The sequence below is a fragment of the Neoarius graeffei genome, chromosome 23 (genome assembly GCF_027579695.1).
Source record: "Neoarius graeffei isolate fNeoGra1 chromosome 23, fNeoGra1.pri, whole genome shotgun sequence".
In the NCBI taxonomy this organism is placed as follows: domain Eukaryota; kingdom Metazoa; phylum Chordata; class Actinopteri; order Siluriformes; family Ariidae; genus Neoarius; species Neoarius graeffei.
The window spans coordinates 43,560,883-43,581,789 of NC_083591.1; the positions used below are offsets into that span (position 1 = coordinate 43,560,883).

Sequence of the window (20,907 nt, forward strand, 5' to 3'; positions counted from 1 at the left end):
CAGAGCACTAGTGCAGAGAGGAAGCCCGGGCCGGTTTGCTGGTGCTGCGGGGAGCCGGGCCACCTCCAACAGCAGTGCTTGATAATGGAGGTGGGCGCGGTGGTTCGGATCCCCAACGCGCCAGGAGCCACCCTCGATTGGGCCGGAGCATATCGCATACCGGTGAGTATCCAAGGGGATACATATCAGGCGTTGGTGGATTCTGGCTGTAATCAGACCTCAATCCACCAAAACCTGGTGCAAGACAAGGCTTTGGGGGGAGCACAATTGGTGAAGGTGTTGTGTGTGCACGGGGATGTTCACAACTACCCTTTAGTGTCAGTCCACATTATTTTCAGAGGGGAAAAATTTATAGTGAAGGCGGCGGTTAATCCTCGCCTTACCCACTCTTTAATTTTGGGGACTGATTGACCGGGATTTCGGGGTTTAATGACACACTTAGTACAGAGTGGGTCCTGCCATTTGACAGGGGGAGGTCCCGGTGTTGCTTTGGCGGGAGCAGCTGTCACAGAGCCGTCTACGTCATCTCCGCGCCAGAGTGAGGAGCCGCCGGCTCCTCCTCTCTCTATTGGGGAATCCCTCGTGGATTTCCCATTAGAGCAATCGCGAGACGAGACTCTGCGGCATGCGTTTGACCAAGTGAGAGTAATCGATGGTCAAATGCTCCAGCCGAACGCCACCCCGTCTTTCCCCTACTTCGCAATTATGAAGGATAGATTATACTGAGTGACGCAGGACACTCAAACTAAAGAGCGAGTCACGCAGCTTTTAATTCCGAAGAGCCGCCGGGAATTGGTATTCCAGGCGGCTTACTTTAATCCCATGGCTGGACATTTAGGGCAGGATAAAACACTAGCCCGAATAATGGCCCGATTCTATTGGCCGGGGATTCGCGGCGATGTCCGTAGGTGGTGTACGGCATGCCGCGAATGCCAGTTAGTAAATCCAGCGGCCATTCCAAAAGTGCCTTTGCGCCCTCTACCGTTAATCGAGACCCCGTTCGAAAGAATTGGGATGGATCTCGTCGGGCCATTAGATCGGTCAACACGAGGGTACCGCTTTATATTAGTTCTGGTGGACTATGCAACGCGATACCCGGAAGCAGTGCCTCTTCGCAATATCTCAGCACGCAGTATTGTGGAGGCACTCTTCCACGTCATCTCCCGAGTTGGAATCCCGAAAGAGATTCTGACTGATCAAGGCACCTCGTTGATGTCACGAACACTGAACGAACTGTATGGGTTATTAGGTATTAAGCCAATCCGCACCAGCGTGTATCACCCACAAACGGACAGTTTAGTGGAACGGTTTAATCGCACCCTTAAAAACATCACACACACATCACATCACATTATCTCTAGCCGCTTTATCCTTCTACAGGGTCGCAGGCAAGCTGGAGCCTATCCCAGCTGACTACGGGCGAAAGGCAGGGTACACCCTGGACAAGCCGCCAGGTCATCACAGGGCTGACACATAGACAACCATTCACACTCACATTCACACCTACGGTCAATTTAGAGTCACCAGTTAACCTAACCTGCATGTCTTTGGACTGTGGGAGAAACCGGAGCACCTGGAGGAAACCCACGCGGACACGGGGAGAACATGCAAACTCCACACAGAAAGGCCCTCGCCGGCCCCGGGGCTCGAACCCAGGACCTTCTTGCTGTGAGGCGACAGCGCTAACCACTACACCACCGTGCCGCCCCCTTAAAAACATAATTAAAAAAATTTGTAAGTGAGGACGCGCGTAACTTGGATAAATGGCTCGAACCCTTGCTCTTTGCAGTGCGAGAGGTCCCCCAAGCCTCCACGGGGTTCTCCCCATTTGAATTATTATATGGGCGTAAGCCGTGCGGCATTTTAGACGTGCTGCGAGAAAATTGGGAGGAGGGACCTTCACCAAGCAAAAATGAAATTCAATATGTTATTGACCTGCGCGCAAAACTCCACACACTCACACACCTAACCCAGGAGAATTTGCGGCAGGCCCAAGAACGGCAAACCCGCCTGTACGACAAGGGTACGCGCCTTAGAGAGTTGCACCGGGAGAGAAAGTACTCATACTGTTGCTCACATCGAGCTCTAAATTAGTCGCCAAGTGGCAAGGACCCTTTGAGGTCACACGGCGAGTTGGGGACGTCGACTATGAGGTAAAGCGAACGGACAGGGGTGGGGCGCTACAGATTTACCACCTCAACCTACTCAAACTCTGGAACGAGGAGGTCCCCGTGGCATTGGTGTCGGTGGTTCCGGAGAAGGCGGAGCTGGGGCCGGAGGTTCAAAAAGGAACATTAGCATCATGTCCCTCTCTGGTCCCCTGTGGAGACCACCTCTCCCCAACCCAACTCGCGGAGGTTGCCCAGTTGCAGACCGAGTTTTCGGACGTGTTCTCACCCCTGCCCGGCCGCACTAACCTCATAGAGCACCACATTGAGACGCCCCCGGGGGTGGTAGTGCGTAGCCGCCCTTACAGGTTACCCGAACACAAGAAAAAGGTGGTTCGGGAAGAACTCGAGGCCATGCTCGAAATGGGCATCGTCGAGGAGTCCCACAGTGACTGGAGCAGCCCGGTGGTCTTGGTACCCAAGGCCAACGGGTCGGTCCAGTTCTGTGTGGACTATAGAAAAGTCAACGCGGTGTCTAAATTCGATGCGTACCCAATGCCTCGTATTGATGAGTTGCTCGATCGGCTAGGCACGGCTTGTTTTTACTCGACACTGGATTTAACAAACGGTTATTGGCAGATCCCCTTGACTCCATTATCCCGTGAAAAAACGGCCTTTTCCACACCGTTCGGCTTACACCAATTCGTCACACTTCCTTTTGGGCTGTTTGGGGCGCCCGCTACGTTTCAGCGGCTGATGGACAGGGTCCTCCACCCCCATGCCACCTATGCGGCCGCGTACTTAGACGATATCATTATTTATAGTAATGACTGGCCGCGGCACCTACAACACCTCAGGGCCGTCCTTAGGTCGCTGAGGCGGGCAGGTCTCACGGCCAACCCGAAGAAGTGTGCAATTGGGCGGGTGGAAATACGGTATCTGGGCTTCCACTTGGGCAACGGGCAGGTGCGTCCCCAAATTAACAAGACTGCAGCGATTGCGGCCTGCCCGAGGCCCAAGACCAAAAAGGGGGTGATACAGTTCCTGGGGCTGGCTGGCTATTATCATAGGTTTATACCTAATTATTCGGACGTCATCAGCCCGCTGACTGATCTGACTAAAAAGGGGGCACCAGATCCGGTCCAGTGTACGGAGCAATGCCAGCGGGCTTTTTCTAAGGTTAAGGCTGCACTGTGTGGGGGGCCACTTTTACACTCCCCTGACTTTTCTCTCCCCTTTATGTTGTAGACGGATGCGTCGGACGGAGGGCTGGGGGTCGTTTTGTCCCAGCAGGTGGAGGGGGAGGATCGCCCCATCTTGTACATTAGTCACAAGCTGTCGGTGTGTGAGGGGCGCTACAGTACCATCGAGAAGGAGTGCCTGGCGATCAAGTGGGCGGTCCTCGTCCTCCGTTACTACCTGCTGGGATGCCCTTTCACCCTCTGTTTGGACCACACGCCCTTCCAGTGGCTCCACCACATGAAGGATGCCAATGCACGGATCACCCGTTGGTATCTGGCACTCCAACCCTTTAACTTCAAGGTGATCCACAGGCCGGGGGCACAGATGGTCGTGGCGGACTTCCTCTCCTGTCGGGGGGGGGGGGGGGGGGGGGAGTCGGCTGAGGGCCGGATGGCTGCCCGGCCTGATTCGGGCGGTGGGGGTATGTGGCAGCGGGGGCGTGGTCTAGCATCGGTCTGTGACAGGAGGGCGGAGTCGGGGAAGTTAAGTGGCAGAATCACTACACCTGTTGTTAATTAATGTGTTTGTGTGTCTTCCCAGTGACCGCGCCCTATTTAAGGAGAGAGAGTGAGAGCAGAGGGAGCTCTCTCGACAACCAGACGGCTGATGTGTGTGCGTGTGTCTGAGTGTGTGTTTGCAACTGCAAAGTGCAAATAAAAGAGAGTTTTGTAAGATCAGTTCTGTCCTGCCGTCCTTCTATGCTCCACCCACCTACATGGACTGCTACACAGGGTCAGACTGTTTTCACCGTGCGCCGCCTGCTGGACTCCCGCCGGGTCCATGGGGGCCTTCAATATCTAGTGGACTGGGAGGGCTATGGCCCTGAGGAGCGCTGCTGGGTCCCAGCTCGGGACATACTAGACAAAGAACTTTGTCGGGACTTCCATTCGGCCCATCCGGATTGCCCTGAGAACGTCAGGAGATGCTCCTAGAGGGGGGGGGTCCTGTTAGGACTGGGACTGTTTTGGCCTCTAGAGGCCGCTGTTATTCCCTTTTTCTTGTCATGTTTGTTTTGGCCTCTAGAGGTCGCCACTGTGTTCTGTGTTTTGTGTTTGTCTTGATTGCCTATTTCCTGCCCCGCCCTGTTCCTTAATTAGTTTGTGTACTTATACCCCCTCAGTTCAGTCCTCTTGTCACGGAGTCTTTGTGCTGTTATGTTTAACTCCAGTTACCTCTGTTCCGTGTTTTGTCTTTGTGGTTTGTACTTTGCTTTTCTTTTTGGACTTTTTGGACTTGGTATTTACTGTTTTTTGGATCTTCTGAGCGTTGGTATTTTTGCCTCTTCTTTTCTGGTTTTTTGGCTTTTGTATTGACTTTGAACTTTTTTATTTTTTTATTTTTTCCCTTATATCTTCTGAGCGTTTTTTGGACTACACCTTTTGGATTGTACATATTGTAAATAAACTGTTTTGCTACTCTACTTTTGCCTCATGCCTCTGCACTTGAGTCATCCCCCCTGGTGGCCTAGTGGGGGTTTGCTAGATTATCACACCAGCGAACTGGGTTTGAATCCCAGCAAAACCCTAACAATTGTGCTTTTCTCATGTACATCATGTTGCTTGAACTACATGCAGTCTATTTTTTTTATCCGCTGTTTTGTCTTATGTTGTATGTTGCAGCATGGCCTTGTAGGCACCATAATTTGTTCCACTATATTCATACGGTATATTGACTGAACATCTAAAAAATAAAATTGCAATCAAAATGTGCATTTTGATTGCAATTTTCCAATTTTACTCTTAATACCATGAAAATGTCTTATGAAAATCAACTAACAACTTGCAAAAATAATAATGTAATCCGTGTTTGTTTTGTCCCACAAGTAAATTTGTCTAGAGACCTAATTAACTTTAAGTGTAAGAATAAGAATGCTAGGCACCCACTACATAATGCACATCAGTTCAGCAAAGTTCAGGCAGGGCTTTTGCATTTCAAGAGCACTGAGGTTTATTTGATTTTTGCATCAGTCTTTCGATACCACTTATAAATTATTCAAATATATCAAACAGCTTGAATACAAGGCGGTAACAAGGGTTTTACTAATGTACTCAGAAATAAACTCCACGTATAGGGCATGATGCCCCCACGGAGCAGGGTGAAGTCAGAACTACAGTCACACTGTCACTCACCAGGATACACACGCCAGTCTGAGCAGGTTTGTTAGCGCTGTTAATCACCAGGGCTTGCAGCCTTCGTAACTGCTCCATCAGAGACCTGAGAGGGAGAGAGAGTGAACAGGAAAGAGAAAGAGAATGAAAAAGTGGTCTCGGTAGTGTAATATTGGCAAAGAACTGCTTCAATTATCACCTATGCGGCTTTCTGTCTTTGGCTTATTTTAGAATCAGTATTGATTTAATGGATTGTGAGTTAAACTAGAAGTTAATCATTTAATGAGCAGTCATACTGATCGAAATCCAAAATACAATTTCATTTCTTATTTCATGCTTGTAGAACTAATCAGGAAATAATTTACATTTTAAAAAGGTGCACTGGATTTGGATTATTTTCCAAATTATTTTCTGTGGTGAGGTGATTTGCTGACTTTCATGTGACGGTAAATTAATTTTAGGACATATTCTCACACTAGAGCTCTTCTATGGCCCAAAATTCCCAAAGGCAGCAACAAAATATTTCAAAGACACCTTTGAAAAGTGAAACACCTTCCAAAAGTTTGAATAACTCACAAGGGAGGAAATAGAGATGTAAAAATGTGTCAAATGACTTGTATCTATTTCATGTTAAGATACAGTCTGCTGTATTTGTTCTCCGTCATTAATAAAAGTCATCAGAATCACCTGTGAGATGGATTATTTACCAGGACGTCAAGGACGTAGTAGCTCATCTGGCCTGCCATCAAAACAACCATGACAACAGAACTGAAATGTGACAGAGGATCAACCTCCACGACAAATTGTTTCCAACAGGAAAATCAGCAAAAGGACTAAATTTTGTTCCACAAGGGAAGATCTACCCAAAACATCGATCAGAACTGAACCCGCATGATAAATGAGAGAGGAGATACAAATTCTAGTCAGAAGAAAATGTGTTAAGTTGACCTACAGTGGTGCTTGAAAGTTTGTGAACCCTTTAGAATTTTGTATATTTCTGCATAAATATGACCTAAAACATCATCAGATTTTCACACAAGTCCTAAAAGTAGATAAAGAGAACCCAGATAAACAAATGAGACAAAAATATTATACTTGGTCATTTATTTATCAAGGAAAATGATCCAATATTACATATCTGTGAGTGGCAAAAGTATGTGAACCTTTGCTTTCAGTATCTGGTGTGACCCCCCTTGTGCAGCAATAACTGCAACTAAATGTTTCCGGTAACTGTTGATCAGTCCTGCACATCGGCTTGGAGGAATTTTAGCCCATTCCTCCATACAGAACAGCTTCAACTCTGGGATGTTGGTGGGTTTCCTCACATGAACTGCTCGCTTCAGGTCCTTCCACAACATTTCGATTGGATTAAGGTCAGGACTTTGACTTGGCCATTCCGAAACATTAACTTTATTCTTCTTTAACCATTCTTTGGTAAAATGACTTGTGTGCTTAGGGTTGTTGTCTTGCTGCATGACTCACCTTCTCTTGAGATACAGTTCATGGACAGATGTCCTGACATTTTTCTTTAGAATTTGCTGGTATAATTCAGAATTCATTGTTCCATCAATGATGGCAAGCCGTCCTGGCCCAGATGCAGCAAAACAGGCCCAAACCATGATACTGCCATCACCATGTTTCACAGTTGGGATAAGGTTCTTATGTTGGAATGCAGTGTTTTCCTTTCTCCAAACATAATGCTTCTCATTTAAACCAAAAAGTTCTATTTTGGTCTCATCCATCCACAAAACATTTTTCCAATTGCCTTCTGGCTTGTCCACGTGATCTTTAGCAAACTGCATATGGGCAGCAATGTTCTTTTTGGAGAGCAGTGGCTTTCTCCTTGCAACCCTGCCATGCACACCATTGTTGTTCAGTGTTCTCCTGATGGTGGACTCATGAACATTGACATTAGCCAGTGTGAGAGAGGCCTTCAGTTGCTTAGAAGTTACCCTGGGGTCCTTTGTGACCTTGCCGACTATTACCCGCCTTGCTCTTGGAGTGATCTTTGTTGGTCGAGCACTCCTGGGGAGGGTAACAGTGGTCTCGAATGGCCTCCATTTGTACACAATCTGTCTGACGGTGGATTGGTGGAGTCCAAACTCTTTAGAGATGGTTTTGTAACCTTTTCCAGCCTGATGAGCATCAACAATGCTTTTCCTGAGGTCCTCAGAAATCTCCTTTGTTCGTGCCATCATACACTTCCACAAACATGTGTTGTGAAGATCAGACTTTGATAGATCCCTGTTCTTGAAATAAAACAGGGTGCCCACTCACACCTGATTGTCATCCCATTGATTGAAAACACCTGACTCTAATTTCACCTTCAAATTAACTGCTAATCCTAGAGGTTCACATACTTTTGCCACTCACATATATGTAATATTGGATCATTTTCCTCAATAAATAAACAATCAAGTATCATATTTTTGTCTCATTTGTTTAACTGGGTTCTCTTTATCTACTTTTAGGACTTGTGTGAAAATCTGATGACGTTTTAGGTCATATTTATGCAGAAATATAGAAAATTCTAAAGGGTTCACAAACTTTCAAGCACCACTGTAGTTACTAATTTATTCGCAAAAAATTTGATAATACAATGACCAAGTTGGCCCTGTGATGACCTGGCAACTTGTCCATGGTGTACCCCGCCTTTCGCCCGTAGTCAGCTGGGATAGGCTCCAGCTTGCCTGCGACCCTGTAGAACAGGATAAAGTGGCTAGAGATAATGAGATGAGATGACCAAGTTGTGTGCAGAAGGTCTAGTTCTTTCAAACAAAACAATCAGAACTGAAATCCATTGACAACTGAGGGAGGAGATAGGATTTAACTGAAAATAAACAATGTTGTACAACAGGAAAATCAGCAAACAAATGACCAAGTTTTGTTCACCAAGGGAAGATTGACCCGAAACATCGATCAGAACTGAAATCGGGTGAGAACCGTGAGAGGAGATACAATTCTAATGAAAACTCTGAAAACTCGTTAAAGTGGCCTAATTAGCAGTTCATTACCAAAAATTTTACAATACAATGACCAAGTGTTGTACAGAAGGACTAACAAAACAATCAGTGCTGAGTTTCCCAAAAGCATCGCAGCCCAAAGATCATTGTTAAATGGTAGCATGAGTAGCACAATGAACACTCTCTCTCCTAGTTAAGATGCTCTTAGCATTAAGAGGCTTTTTGGAAATGCACCACAGAACTGAAATCCACTGAGAACTGAGGGAGGAGATAGGATTTAACTGAAAATAAGCAATGTTGTAAACAAACTGCTTACAACAGAAAAATCAACAAACAAATAACCAAGTTTTGTTCATCGAAGGAAGATCGACCCAAAACATCGATCAGAACTGGAATCGGATGAGAAACGAGAGAGGAGATATAATTCTAGTAAGAGACCTGGAAAATTTGTTAATTTGGCCTAATTAGTAACTCATCGGGGGCGGCACAGTGGTGTAGTGGTTAGCACTGTCGCCTCACAGCAAGAAGGTCCGGGTTCGAGCCCCATGGCCGGCGAGGGCTTTTCTGTGCAGAGTTTGCATGTTCTCCCCGTGTCCGCGTGGGTTTCCTCCGGGTGCTCCAGTTTCGCCAACAGTCCAAAGACATGCAGGTTAGGCTAATTGGTGGCTCCAAATCGACCGTAGGTGTGAATGTGAGTGTGAATGGTTGTCTGTGTCTCTGTGTCAGACCTGCGATGACCTGGCGACTTGTCCAGGGTGTACCCCGCCTCTCGCCCATAGTCAGCTGGGATAGGCTCCAGCTTGCCTGCGACCCTGTAGGACAGGATAAGTGGCTACAGATAATGGATGGATGGATGGATAGTAACTCATCAAAAAATTTGACCAAACAACAATCAAGTTTTGTGTGGAGTGATGAGTTCTTTCAAACAAAACAATCAGAACGGAAATCTGTGGAGAACTGACGGACGAGATACAATTTAACTGAACTGTGGATGACGGACGGACGGACGGACGCCACGCCACGCCATGGCAACAGCTCATGGGCCTTATGGCCAGATGAGCTAATAATACTTGAGCAGTGTTATTATGCTATTTTGGTGAATGATCTCATTACATGGTGTAGATTGCTTATGTGTGGGGAGCCATACGTGTTGGTTTTCTCCAGCTGAGCCACTTTCTTCTGTAACTCCATATTCTGGGCACTGCAGGCAGCCATTCTGAATAATACATTATATCACTTATTAATAACTCACACATTTATAGCAGGAACACACATACACACACACACGTTCATGAATCACATCCGGCACATACTGAGCTTCTCTGCTCAGCCTTGTCTGCTGCCCTTATTTGACTCACTGTGAGAGCTATCAAACATGAGCACACACACTGTAAGGGTGCAAAGCGCTAAGAAATCAGGATTGCACTCTTAATGCACACCACACATTTCTGAATGGCAAACAGGCATTCGTGTTCCCCTTCAGATAAACACACTCATAGACATACAATGGTGCTTGAAAGTTCCTGAACTCTTTAGAATTTTCTATATTTCTGCATAAATATGACCTAAAAGATCATCAGATTTTCACACAAGTCCTAAAAGTAGATAAAGAGAACCCAGTTAAACAATATTTTTGTCTCATTTGTTTAACTGGGTTCTCTTTATCTACTTTTAGGACTTGTGTGAAAATCCATACATGTCAACCCCTACGGATTTCCCGTATTCCCTACGGATTTTGGCATTTTAAAAACAGTACGTGCGTAGTGGTATTCAACTACGGCTTTTTGTACATTTTCCATCCATCCATTATCTCTAGCCGCTTTATCCTGTTCTACAGGGTCGCAGGCAAGCTGGAGCCTATCCCAGCTGACTACGGGTGAAAGGCGGGGTACACCCTGGACAAGTCGCCAGGTCATCACAGGGCTGACACATAGACACAGACAACCATTCACACTCACATTCACACCTACGGTCAATTTAGAGTCACCAGTTAACCTAACCTGCATGTCTTTGGACTGTGGGGGAAACCGGAGCACCCGGAGGAAACCCACGCGGACACGGGGAGAACATGCAAACTCTGCACAGAAAGGCCCTCGCCGGCCACGGGGCTCGAACCCAGACCGTCTTGCTGTGAGGCAACAGCGCTAACCACTACACCACCGTGCCGCCCCATCACAGTTTCCCATCTGTGTATTTATGAACACACACACACATATATATATATATATAGTGTGTGTGTGTGTATGAACACAGCATTGTATGCCCAGGTAAAAGTCTAAAACTGGAGGTCGCTTTCTTCCCGAATGGACAGAAACATTCAATGGAATAATTATTGCTTCCAAAATGGATGCTGAGTATGTCAACTGCACAATTTGTTGTAGAGACGTGAAAGTGTTTGCCTCTGGAATTTACGACGTGAGGGACCACATGAAATCTCAAATGCATGTGAAGAATGCAAACCAGAAAAAGAGACAGCTGTCAATTAATTTCTTCACGCAAAACCAATCAGGAACATTGCTGAACAATGTGCCAAGTGAACCCCAAATTATTGGATTATGTGAGAAGAGACACTAAATTTTGTTGAACTGATATAGGGTTAAGAAAACACTGACTGTTGTTTAATTGAGTGTTAACTATATGGATGTACAGAAATAAACTAGTGCATTAGGTAAGATCTGATACATTTTTATTATGCATGAAATATTACTATGGAGGGCGGCACGGTGGTGTAGTGGTTAGCGCTGTCGCCTCACAGCAAGAAGGTCCTGGGTTCGAGCCCCGGGGCCGGCGAGGGCCTTTCTGTGTGGAGTTTGCATGTTCTCCCCGTGTCCGCGTGGGTTTCCTCCGGGTGCTCCGGTTTCCCCCACAGTCCAAAGACATGCAGGTTAGGTTAACTGGTGACTCTAAATTGACCGTAGGTGTGAATGTGAGTGTGAATGGTTGTCTGTGTCTATGTGTCAGCCCTGTGATGACCTGGCGACTTGTCCAGGGTGTACCCCGCCTTTCGCCCGTAGTCAGCTGGGATAGGCTCCAGCTTGCCTGCGACCCTGTAGAAGGATAAAGCGGCTTGAGATAATGAGATGAGATGAGATATTACTATGGATTTGGTATGGAAATTATGGATTTCTTTACCAGGGAGTGCAGGTGAGAGCCGTGAGGGGTTGACATGTATGAAAATCTGATGATGTTTTAGGTCATATTTATGCAGAAATATAGAAAATTCTAAAGGGTTCCCAAACTTTCAAGCACCACTCTAAAGCCTGGCATCATTATCGACAGATATTCTTCTTCTCTTCGTCTCACTCACATGTGCTTTTTATTTCAGCCTTTTAAGGTTTTCTTTGCACTGGGAGAAAGAGCAAGGGACCTCACCTCCCTTCTAAGCCATCAAGGTATTCTTTCTTCTTCTTTCTGCTTTCTTGTGCAGACTGCTTGTTCCGAATCTTTCTACGAATCTTTTTCAGGATTTTCTCTTCATACTAACGAAAGGACAGAAACAAAACACACACACTTGCAGGAACACAAAAAAACAAACAAACAAAAAAATCCTAAATGATCGAACTTCATCTCATGTTGCTGGGATTTTTTCCCCCAATTAAAAAGCACAAGATATTTAACAGTTATTCCATGAATTCGAGTCGTACCTGTAGCACCGAGTCGGTTATAAACCATGTACGACGAGATTGAGTGGAATAACTGTTTTATTCTATCCACATTCACTGGATTTTGAGAAACAGAGCATTTTTTAATTTTTGCAAATTCGATAAATAAAAACTTTATACAAAACGTCCGACAAAATCATTTCCGCTTAGAATGTAAACCAACCGGCGAAATGACAGTAGCAATTTGTGAAATATGCTATAATAATAATTCTTGAAAAATAAAAGATACGTTCTTACCAGGCGGCACGGTGGTGTAGTGGTTAGCGCTGTCGCCTCACAGCAAGAAGGTCCTGGGTTCGAGCCCCGTGGCCGGCGAGGGCCTTTCTGTGCGGAGTTTGCATGTTCTCCCCGTGTCCGCGTGGGCTTCCTCCGGGTGCTCCGGTTTCCCCCACAGTCCAAAGACATGCAGGTTAGGTTAACTGGTGACTCTAAATTGACCGTAGGTGTGAATGTGAGTGTGAATGGTTGTCTGTGTCTATGTGTCAGCCCTGTGATGACCTGGCGACTTGTCCAGGGTGTGCCCCGCCTTTCGCCCGTAGTCAGCTGGGATAGGCTCCAGCTTGCCTGCGACCCTGTAGAACAGGATAAAGCGGCTAGAGATAATGAGATGAGATGAGACATTCTTACCATCAAATACTTTCATTCCATATTTTGTTACTTTATTTTGTATTTTTGGGGGGTTTTGTTTTTGAGTAGAGTTTTTATTTCACACTCGGTTGGTTCAGCAACACGCTCCACCATTTTGTTTTTCTCTACTCATGGTATATGAGCTGATATCCTAGTCGTAGAGTAGCCAATCAGAGCTCATATCTAGTGAATGTGGTTAGAATAAAAGTACATCTAGCACGCAGCTTTTGTGAATATTTCAGGCAGTTTCTTGAGTCCAACAGAGAATGCCTGTCAATATCATGGATTAACAATATTCCCCTCATGCCCAGGACTAAATAATTCACAACCCCAATGTTTTTAACTGGCAATTATTGATAAGGTGCAACTTCACCCCAGTTCTGAGCTGAACTCCAGCCACTGCATAATTTTGAAAAATGCTAAAAAAGTGGACAAGGTTCTGGGAGATAGAGATGTGTGAGACAGGAGTTGCTCCGTGAGTCTCGATCCGCATATATTTGAAAATGAGCACGGTTTCACAGAAGTACCAAGCGGTCGACTCTACGTCAGCATCGGCCTTGAAAGGTTCACTGTAATTTTAACCAGTGGATAGTGTTTTGATCCATTTTCAACACATAAAATGTACATTTTAATAAAAATGGTAATTTTGTCAATATTAACACCAGTACTTATGTGTTTCATCAAAGAACAGTAATATAATTTCATTTACACAATAAATAAAACACATTTAAAATACATTGCAGTACCACTTTAAGTCGCGATTGCTATTTGGGTCAATTTTCTTCTCTCTCTCTCTCTCTCTCTCTCTGTTTTTGATGTTGTTGTTGTAGTAATGAGTGTTGCCCCAAGCTGAATTGGGTACTAATATTACCATCAGTGTAATGATCACTGCTGTGTTTTTGAATTCTAGGACAATATGCTTGCCCTTCCCTGGATTTTTAATTGTATTAATCTTTTTACCTTTCTAAACACTCACGGTCTAGCAAATCTATGAATATATATAATTGATTTAAAATAATCAGATAAGTGACCAGACCAGATAATTGCACAGTGACTGCTTTGTATACAAAGTAATCACAGGCTGTACAGGAACATCAGACCCTGCATTTATTAACATATCCTTGGCTGTGTATAGTTATTAATATACATAGTGTGTGTATGTTTGCATTTTGGACAGAGTGAGACAGAGGTAAGTTATGAATTAATTATTGTTTATAATGTGTTGAATGCTTTGCTGGTCACATTTTCCACCCATCTCATCTCATCTCATTATCTCTAGCCGCTTTATCCTTCTACAGGGTCGCAGGCAAGCTGGAGCCTATCCCAGCCGACTACGGGCGAGAGGCGGGGTACACCCTGGACAAGTCGCCAGGTCATCACAGGGCTGACACATAGACACAGACAACCATTCACACTCACACTCACACCTACGGTCAATTTAGAGTCACCAGTTAACCTAACCTGCATGTCTTTGGACTGTGGGGGAAACCGGAGCACCCGGAGGAAACCCACGCGGACACGGGGAGAACATGCAAACTCCACACAGAAAGGCCCTCGCCGGCCACGGGGCTCGAACCCGGAACCTTCTTGCTGTGAAGCGACAGTGCAAACCACTACACCACCGTGCCGCCCCATCACAGTTTCCCATCTGTGTATTTATGAACACACACACACACACACATATATATAGTGTGTGTGTGTATGAACACAGCATTGTGTGCCCAGGTAAAAAAAAAAAGTTCCTTAAAAGTACACTAAACCTAGTAATAGCAAAGCAATAGGAATCTCATCTCATTATCTCTAGCCGCTTTATCCTGTTCTACAGGGTCGTAGGCAAGCTGGAGCCTATCCCAGCTGACTACGGGCGAAAGGCGGGGTACACCCTGGACAAGTCACCAGGTCATCACAGGGCTGACACAAAGACACAGACAACCATTCACACTCACATTCACACCTACGGTCAATTTAGAGTCACCAGTTAACCTAACCTGCATGTCTTTGGACTGTGGGGGAAACCGGAGAACCCGGAGGAAACCCACGCGGACACGGGGAGAACATGAAAACTCCGCACAGAAAGGCCCTCGCCGGCCATGGGGCTCGAACCCGGACCTTCTTGCTGTGAGGCGACAGCGCTAACCACTACACCACCGTGCCGCCTGCATTTGAAATTATTATTATTATTATTGAATTAAGTACATAAATGTGTTAATTCCTGCATTACCTTAGTGAGGGGAAGTTGGCTGGGTAGAGACACTCCTTCCTTGGCTAAAAGTTTCTTCTCATCATCATTAAGAACGAGTTCCTGCAGCAAGTTCTGAGAAGCTGAGGGCTGCTTGGGCTGTACAACACACACACACACACACACACACACACACACACACACACACACACACACACACACACGGCAAAGATAATAAATTGCCTCCATTCAAGCGCATGCAGAGTTTTAAAGTCTGGTCTCTTCATTGTACCACATGTGTGTCATATGACTTGGTACTAGATATATACAGTATTGTGCAAAAGTCTATTTTTTCATACAAACTGTGTTATAGATTTCTATTTTATGACTTCTACATTATCAAGTCAGGACAAAAACATTTTAGAGTTCCAAACGTTCATTTTTTTCCAGCACAAAATTAAATGTTACAGGAAAAAATGTTTGTATCTGAGCAGCAAATTCCATTAGAGAGCACTTTTCAGATGAAAAAAGAAAACAAAATGAAGGCTACTGGGTTTTGGGGCAAAATTAAGACACAAGTGTGACAGTCAAATTGTCCAGAAGAACCATCGCTGGTTCTGTAAGATGCTCAGTAAAACCTACAGCTCATTTCCGCATAAAATTGCGCTCACTGTACCTGAGACTACTATTTATTTTTTTTACTTTTTTAAAGCAAAGGGTCATCTCACAACAAATATTGACTTTGTTTCATTTATTATGGCTTACTGCTTACTGTTTATAGTATTTTTTTAATGTTGAAACATTTTATTTCATTATTTTTAAGCCATTTTTGGTCTACAGCATTTCTTCACATGTGCCTAAGACTATTGCACAGTACTGTATATGAAATGATCATTTATCATTTAGTCAGCTTTCAGGACAGCATCATTCATTCCCATCCTGGGTGCAAGAGATGTGGTTTGAACTAAGTTCCCAAAGCAATTGATAAGTAGTTCAGAGTATTTCACTATTTACTTTTGAACAATTATTCCATGAAATCGAGTCGTACATGAGCTGATAGCCGGCGAGGTGTGTAGTGCCGAGTCGGCTATAAGCCATGTATGACGCGATTGAGTGGAATAACTGTTTTATTCTATCCTCATTCACTGGATTTTGAGAAACAGAGCATTTTTATTTTTTGTAAAGTTGATAAATAAAAACTTTATACAAAATGTCCAACAAAATCAAAACCGGCAAAATGGCAGGAGTAATTTGTGAAAAATGCGATGATAATAATAATAATTATTGAAAAATAATTTTAAAAAAGATATGTTCTTACCATCAAATACTTTTTTCCATATTTTATTGCTTCTTTTTTATATTTTTGGGGTGTTTGTTTTTGAGTAGAGTTTTTATTTCGTCCTCAGTTGGTTCAGCAACACGCTCTGCCATTTTGTTTTTCTCTACTCACGGTATATGAGCTGATATCCTCGTAGTGGAGTAGCCAATCAGAGCGTGCAATTGCTCATATCCAGTGAATGTGGATAAAATAATAAGGATTATACCACAGCCCTGTTGAATTGTCGATTCTGATTGGACAGAATGTGTTATTTAATTTTAAAGTGTTTGTCTTAATATGGTGTATGAGATGTTTATTTCTGGAAGGAATCTCCAGTGTGAGAAGTAACATGGTTCCTTTCATTTTCCTGACACAGGCTCCAGGATGAAGGGCTTTGCGGTTTGTTGGTAACAGGACAATGTGCTTTTTTTTTCGTATTAACTTCAAGAGAGATGAACAAACAAGAGGCTAGTGAAGGAACTATACATCCATCCATTATCTCTAGCCGCTTTATCCTGTTCTACAGGGTCGCAGGCAAGCTGGAGCCTATCCCAGCTGACTACGGGTGAAAGGCGGGGTACACCCTGGACAAGTCGCCAGGTCATCGCAGGGCTGACACATAGACACAGACAACCATTCACACTCCCATTCACACCTACGGTCAATTTAGAGTCACCAGTTAACCTAACCTGCATGTCTTTGGACTGTGGGGGAAACCGGAGCACCCGGAGGAAACCCACGCGGACACATTAAGAGCATGCAAACTCCTCACAGAAAGGCCCTCAACGGCTTCTGGGCTTGAACCCAGGACCTTCTTGCTGTGAGGCGACAGTGCTGAGAAGGAACTACTATAGTATAATTTGTGTCATGGACTACTGTACTATAACTTGTCTCCTGGACTTGTCTGCTAATATTAAATGTAACTACAACCCCGATTCCAAAAAAGTTGGGACAAAGTACAAATTGTAAATAAAAACGGAATGCAATAATTTACAAATGTCAAAAACTGATATTGTATTCACATTAGAACATAGACAACATATCAAATTTCGAAAGTGAGACATTTTGAAATTTCATGACAGCAACACATCTCAAAAAAGTTGGGACAGGGGCAAGAAGAGGCTGGAAAAGTTAAAGGTACAAAAAAGGAACAGCTGGAGGACCAAATTGCAACTCATTAGGTCAATTGGCAATAGGTCATTAACATGACTGGGTATAAAAAGAGCATCTTGGAGTGGAAGCGGCTCTCAGAAGTAAAGATGGGAAGGGGATCATCAATCCCCCTAATTCTGCGCCGACAAATAGTGGAGCAATATCAGAAAGGAGTTCGACAGTGTAAAATTGCAAAGAGTTTGAACATATAATCATCTACAGTGCATAATATCAAAAGATTCAGAGAATCTGGAAGAATCTCTGTGCGTAAGGGTCAAGGCCGGAAAACCATACTGGGTGCCCGTGATCTTCGGGCCCTTAGACGGCACTGCATCACATACAGGCATGCTTCTGTATTGGAAATCACAAAATGGGCTCAGGAATATTTCCAGAGAACATTATCTGTGAACACAATTCACCGTGCCATCTGCCGTTGCCAGCTAAACTCTATAGTTCAAAGAAGAAGCCGTATCTAAACATGATCCAGAAGCGCAGACGTCTTCTCTGGGCCAAGGCTCATTTAAAATGGACTGTGGCAAAGTGGAAAACTGTTCTGTGGTCAGACAAATCAAAATTTGAAGTTCTTTATGGAAATCAGGGACGCCATGTCATTCGGACTAAAGAGGAGAAGGACGACCCAAGTTGTTATCAGCGCTCAGTTCAGAAGCCTGCACCTCTGATGGTATGGGGTTGTATTAGTGCGTGTGGCATGGGCAGCTTACACATCTGGAAAGACATCATCAATGCTGAAAGGTATATCCAGGTTCTAGAGCAACATATGCTCCCATCCAGACGGTGTCTCTTTCAGGGAAGACCTTGCATTTTCCAACATGACAACGCCAAACCACATACTGCATCAATTACAGCATCATGGCTGCGTAGAAGAAGGGTCCGGGTACTGAACTGGCCAGCCTGCAGTCCAGATCTTTCACCCATAGAAAACATTTGGCACATCATAAAATGGAAGATACGACAAAAAAGACCTAAGACAGTTGAGCAACTAGAATCCTACATTAGACAAGAATGGGTTAACATTCCTATCCCTGAAATTGAGCAACTTGTCTCCTCAGTCCCCAGATGTTTACAGACTGTTGTAAAGAGAAAAGGGGATGTCTCACAGTGGTAAACATGGCCTTGTCCCAACTTTTTTGAGATGCGTTGTTGTCATGAAATATAAAATCACCTATTTTTTCTCTTTAAATGATACATTTTCTCAGTTTAAACATTTGATATGTCATCTATGTTCTATTCTGAATAAAATATGGAATTTTGAAACTTCCACATCATTGCATTCTGTTTTTATTTACAATTTGTACTTTGTCCCAACTTTTTTGGAATCGGGGTTGTATAACTGGATTAAAAAAAAAGTATGCTATGTTATTGCAGTTGATGATTTTCCTATAACAGCATGTCATGTTTTATTCCTTATATATTAGCTGTGTTTTCCAATCCAATCAGTATAGTGTAGATTATTCTAATCTTCACCCCACAGATGCTGCATACACACATACCTATGATCCTTTTCCCTGGAAAATATGCTTCACTGCAAAACTCCCACTAGTTTCATCTTTGAAGTGTGTATTACCATCTTTGGAGAAAAGGTTGATTTGCTGATTCAGAGGAGGAGTAATGCTTTGCTCTTATCTTATTAAAAATGTTCGGTCACATGCAAAAACTGATTTATCTTGAGCCAGAAAACTTTAACAAGGGCATTCTGATCAATGTACAAACAGCTTGAACACCCACCATTCCCTGGAATCCCTTGAACAGCTGCTCTCCTGGCAAATATGGGTGTAATTCTGTTAACTTCTCAGCCACTTTGCTTGGTAACCTTGTGCTGCTCATTAAAAACAGCGTGTGGATTATCCTGTTTATGTATTGCGTATGCATGTTTGTTTTGTCTCGCTTGGCTGTTCTGACACCTCTGTGTCTCATCGCTGGATATGTACATTGCGATTGCTACACACTTTAACTAGTCTCACTTTCCTGAAGGATGTCTAGACCTAATGTGGCATCATACAGTTTTTGTGACAGGATCAGATCAAATTATGACAGAACGGCTTCTCCAGGAGAGCAGCGAAGGATCTGAAACAGTGTCAAATCCAAAATGATAATGAATCAATGTGACAGAAAGGCAGACAGCCTATAAATAATTGGTGTAATGATGAATCAGCTAACAAGCTTATGCCAGTTTTTTTTTTAATTATAAGATAAAAACAAAGTAGCTGCAGGCTGCCATCTGTGTTAGAAATTCATTTAACGTCGAATTTAATGGGATTAAAAGTTGCACACAGTGTCCTTCCAAAATGCAGCATGGTTTTATAGAAGGAATTAACTGACTTTCTTTTAAATAATATACAGTACTGTGCAAAAGTCTTAGGCACATGTAAAGAAATGCTGTAGACCAAAAATGGCTTAAAAATAACTAAATGAAATGTTTCACCATTAAAAAAAATACTATAAACAGTATGCAGTAAGCCATAATAAATGAAACAAAGACAATATTTGGTATGAGACGACCCATCCATCCATCCATCCATCCATCTCATTATCTCTAGCCGCTTTATCCTGTTCTACAGGGTCGCAGGCAAGCTGGAGCCTATCCCAGCTGACTACGGGTGAAAGGCGGGGTACACCCTGGGCAAGTCACCAGGTCATCACAGGGCTGACACATAGAGACAAACAACCATTCACACTCACGCTCACACCTACGGTCAATTTAGAGTCACCAGTTAATCTAACCTGCATGTCTTTGGACTGTTGGGGAAACCGGAGCACCCGGAGGAAACCCACAGGGAGAACATGCAAACTCCACACAGAAAGGCCCCCATCAGCCACTGGGCTTGAACCCAGGACCTTCTTGCTGTGAGGCGACAGTGGTAACCACTACACCACCGTGCCATGTAATATTAGCCATGTAAACAACAGCTTTTAACATAAATGTTAAAAAATGTGGAAAAAAAATCAAACAGATACATAAATAGACCGACAGTGAAGTCCAGGTTTTATTGGGTGTATATGCTACGGAGGGGGTGCCACAGTGGTGCAGTGGTTAGCACTGTTGCCTCACAGCAAGAAGGTTCTGGATTTGAGCCTAGTAGCTGACAGGGGCCTTTCTGTGTGGAGTTTTCATGTTCTCCCCGTGTCTGCATGGGTTTCCTCCAGGTGCTCCAGTTTCCCTCACAGTCCAAAGACATGCGGTTAGGTTAACTGGCAACTCTAAATTGTCCATGTGTGTGAATGGTTACAACCTGTGGAGGGTCCCATTGTCTCCACTCTCTTGTGCTGCCATGGAATAAGATCCTCCCAGGACAAGTAGTGTGGGTCAGCGTCACAAACTGATCACCACTCTAATTAAATTCTTAACAAAAGGCTCTAAAGTCATGGACCCTGCACCTTGATCTTGGAAAGGATACTTGACCTCAAGCTACAATGATGATGATGCTACCGAGGAAATACAGAACAATTTTGACATGTCTAAACAAAATATAAAAATCTTTGCTAGTATTTCCTGATAGCAGGCCAGCTCACATCACTTCAGCGCTCCT

General features: G+C 44.1%; 1 protein-coding gene across 1 annotated transcript in view; it reads right to left on the reverse strand.

Moving 5' to 3' along the window:
* Positions 1–20,907, reverse strand: part of creb3l3b (cAMP responsive element binding protein 3-like 3b) — a 55,643-nt gene that overhangs the window by 20,578 nt on the left and 14,158 nt on the right. Inside the window, exons 5-8 of the mRNA XM_060906615.1 lie at positions 14,932–15,048; positions 11,794–11,900; positions 9,569–9,637; positions 5,480–5,564 (exon numbers count right to left, since the gene is read on the reverse strand). Coding sequence (XP_060762598.1) covers positions 5,480–5,564; positions 9,569–9,637; positions 11,794–11,900; positions 14,932–15,048 — 378 coding nt within the window. The remainder of the gene's footprint in view (positions 1–5,479; positions 5,565–9,568; positions 9,638–11,793; positions 11,901–14,931; positions 15,049–20,907) is intronic.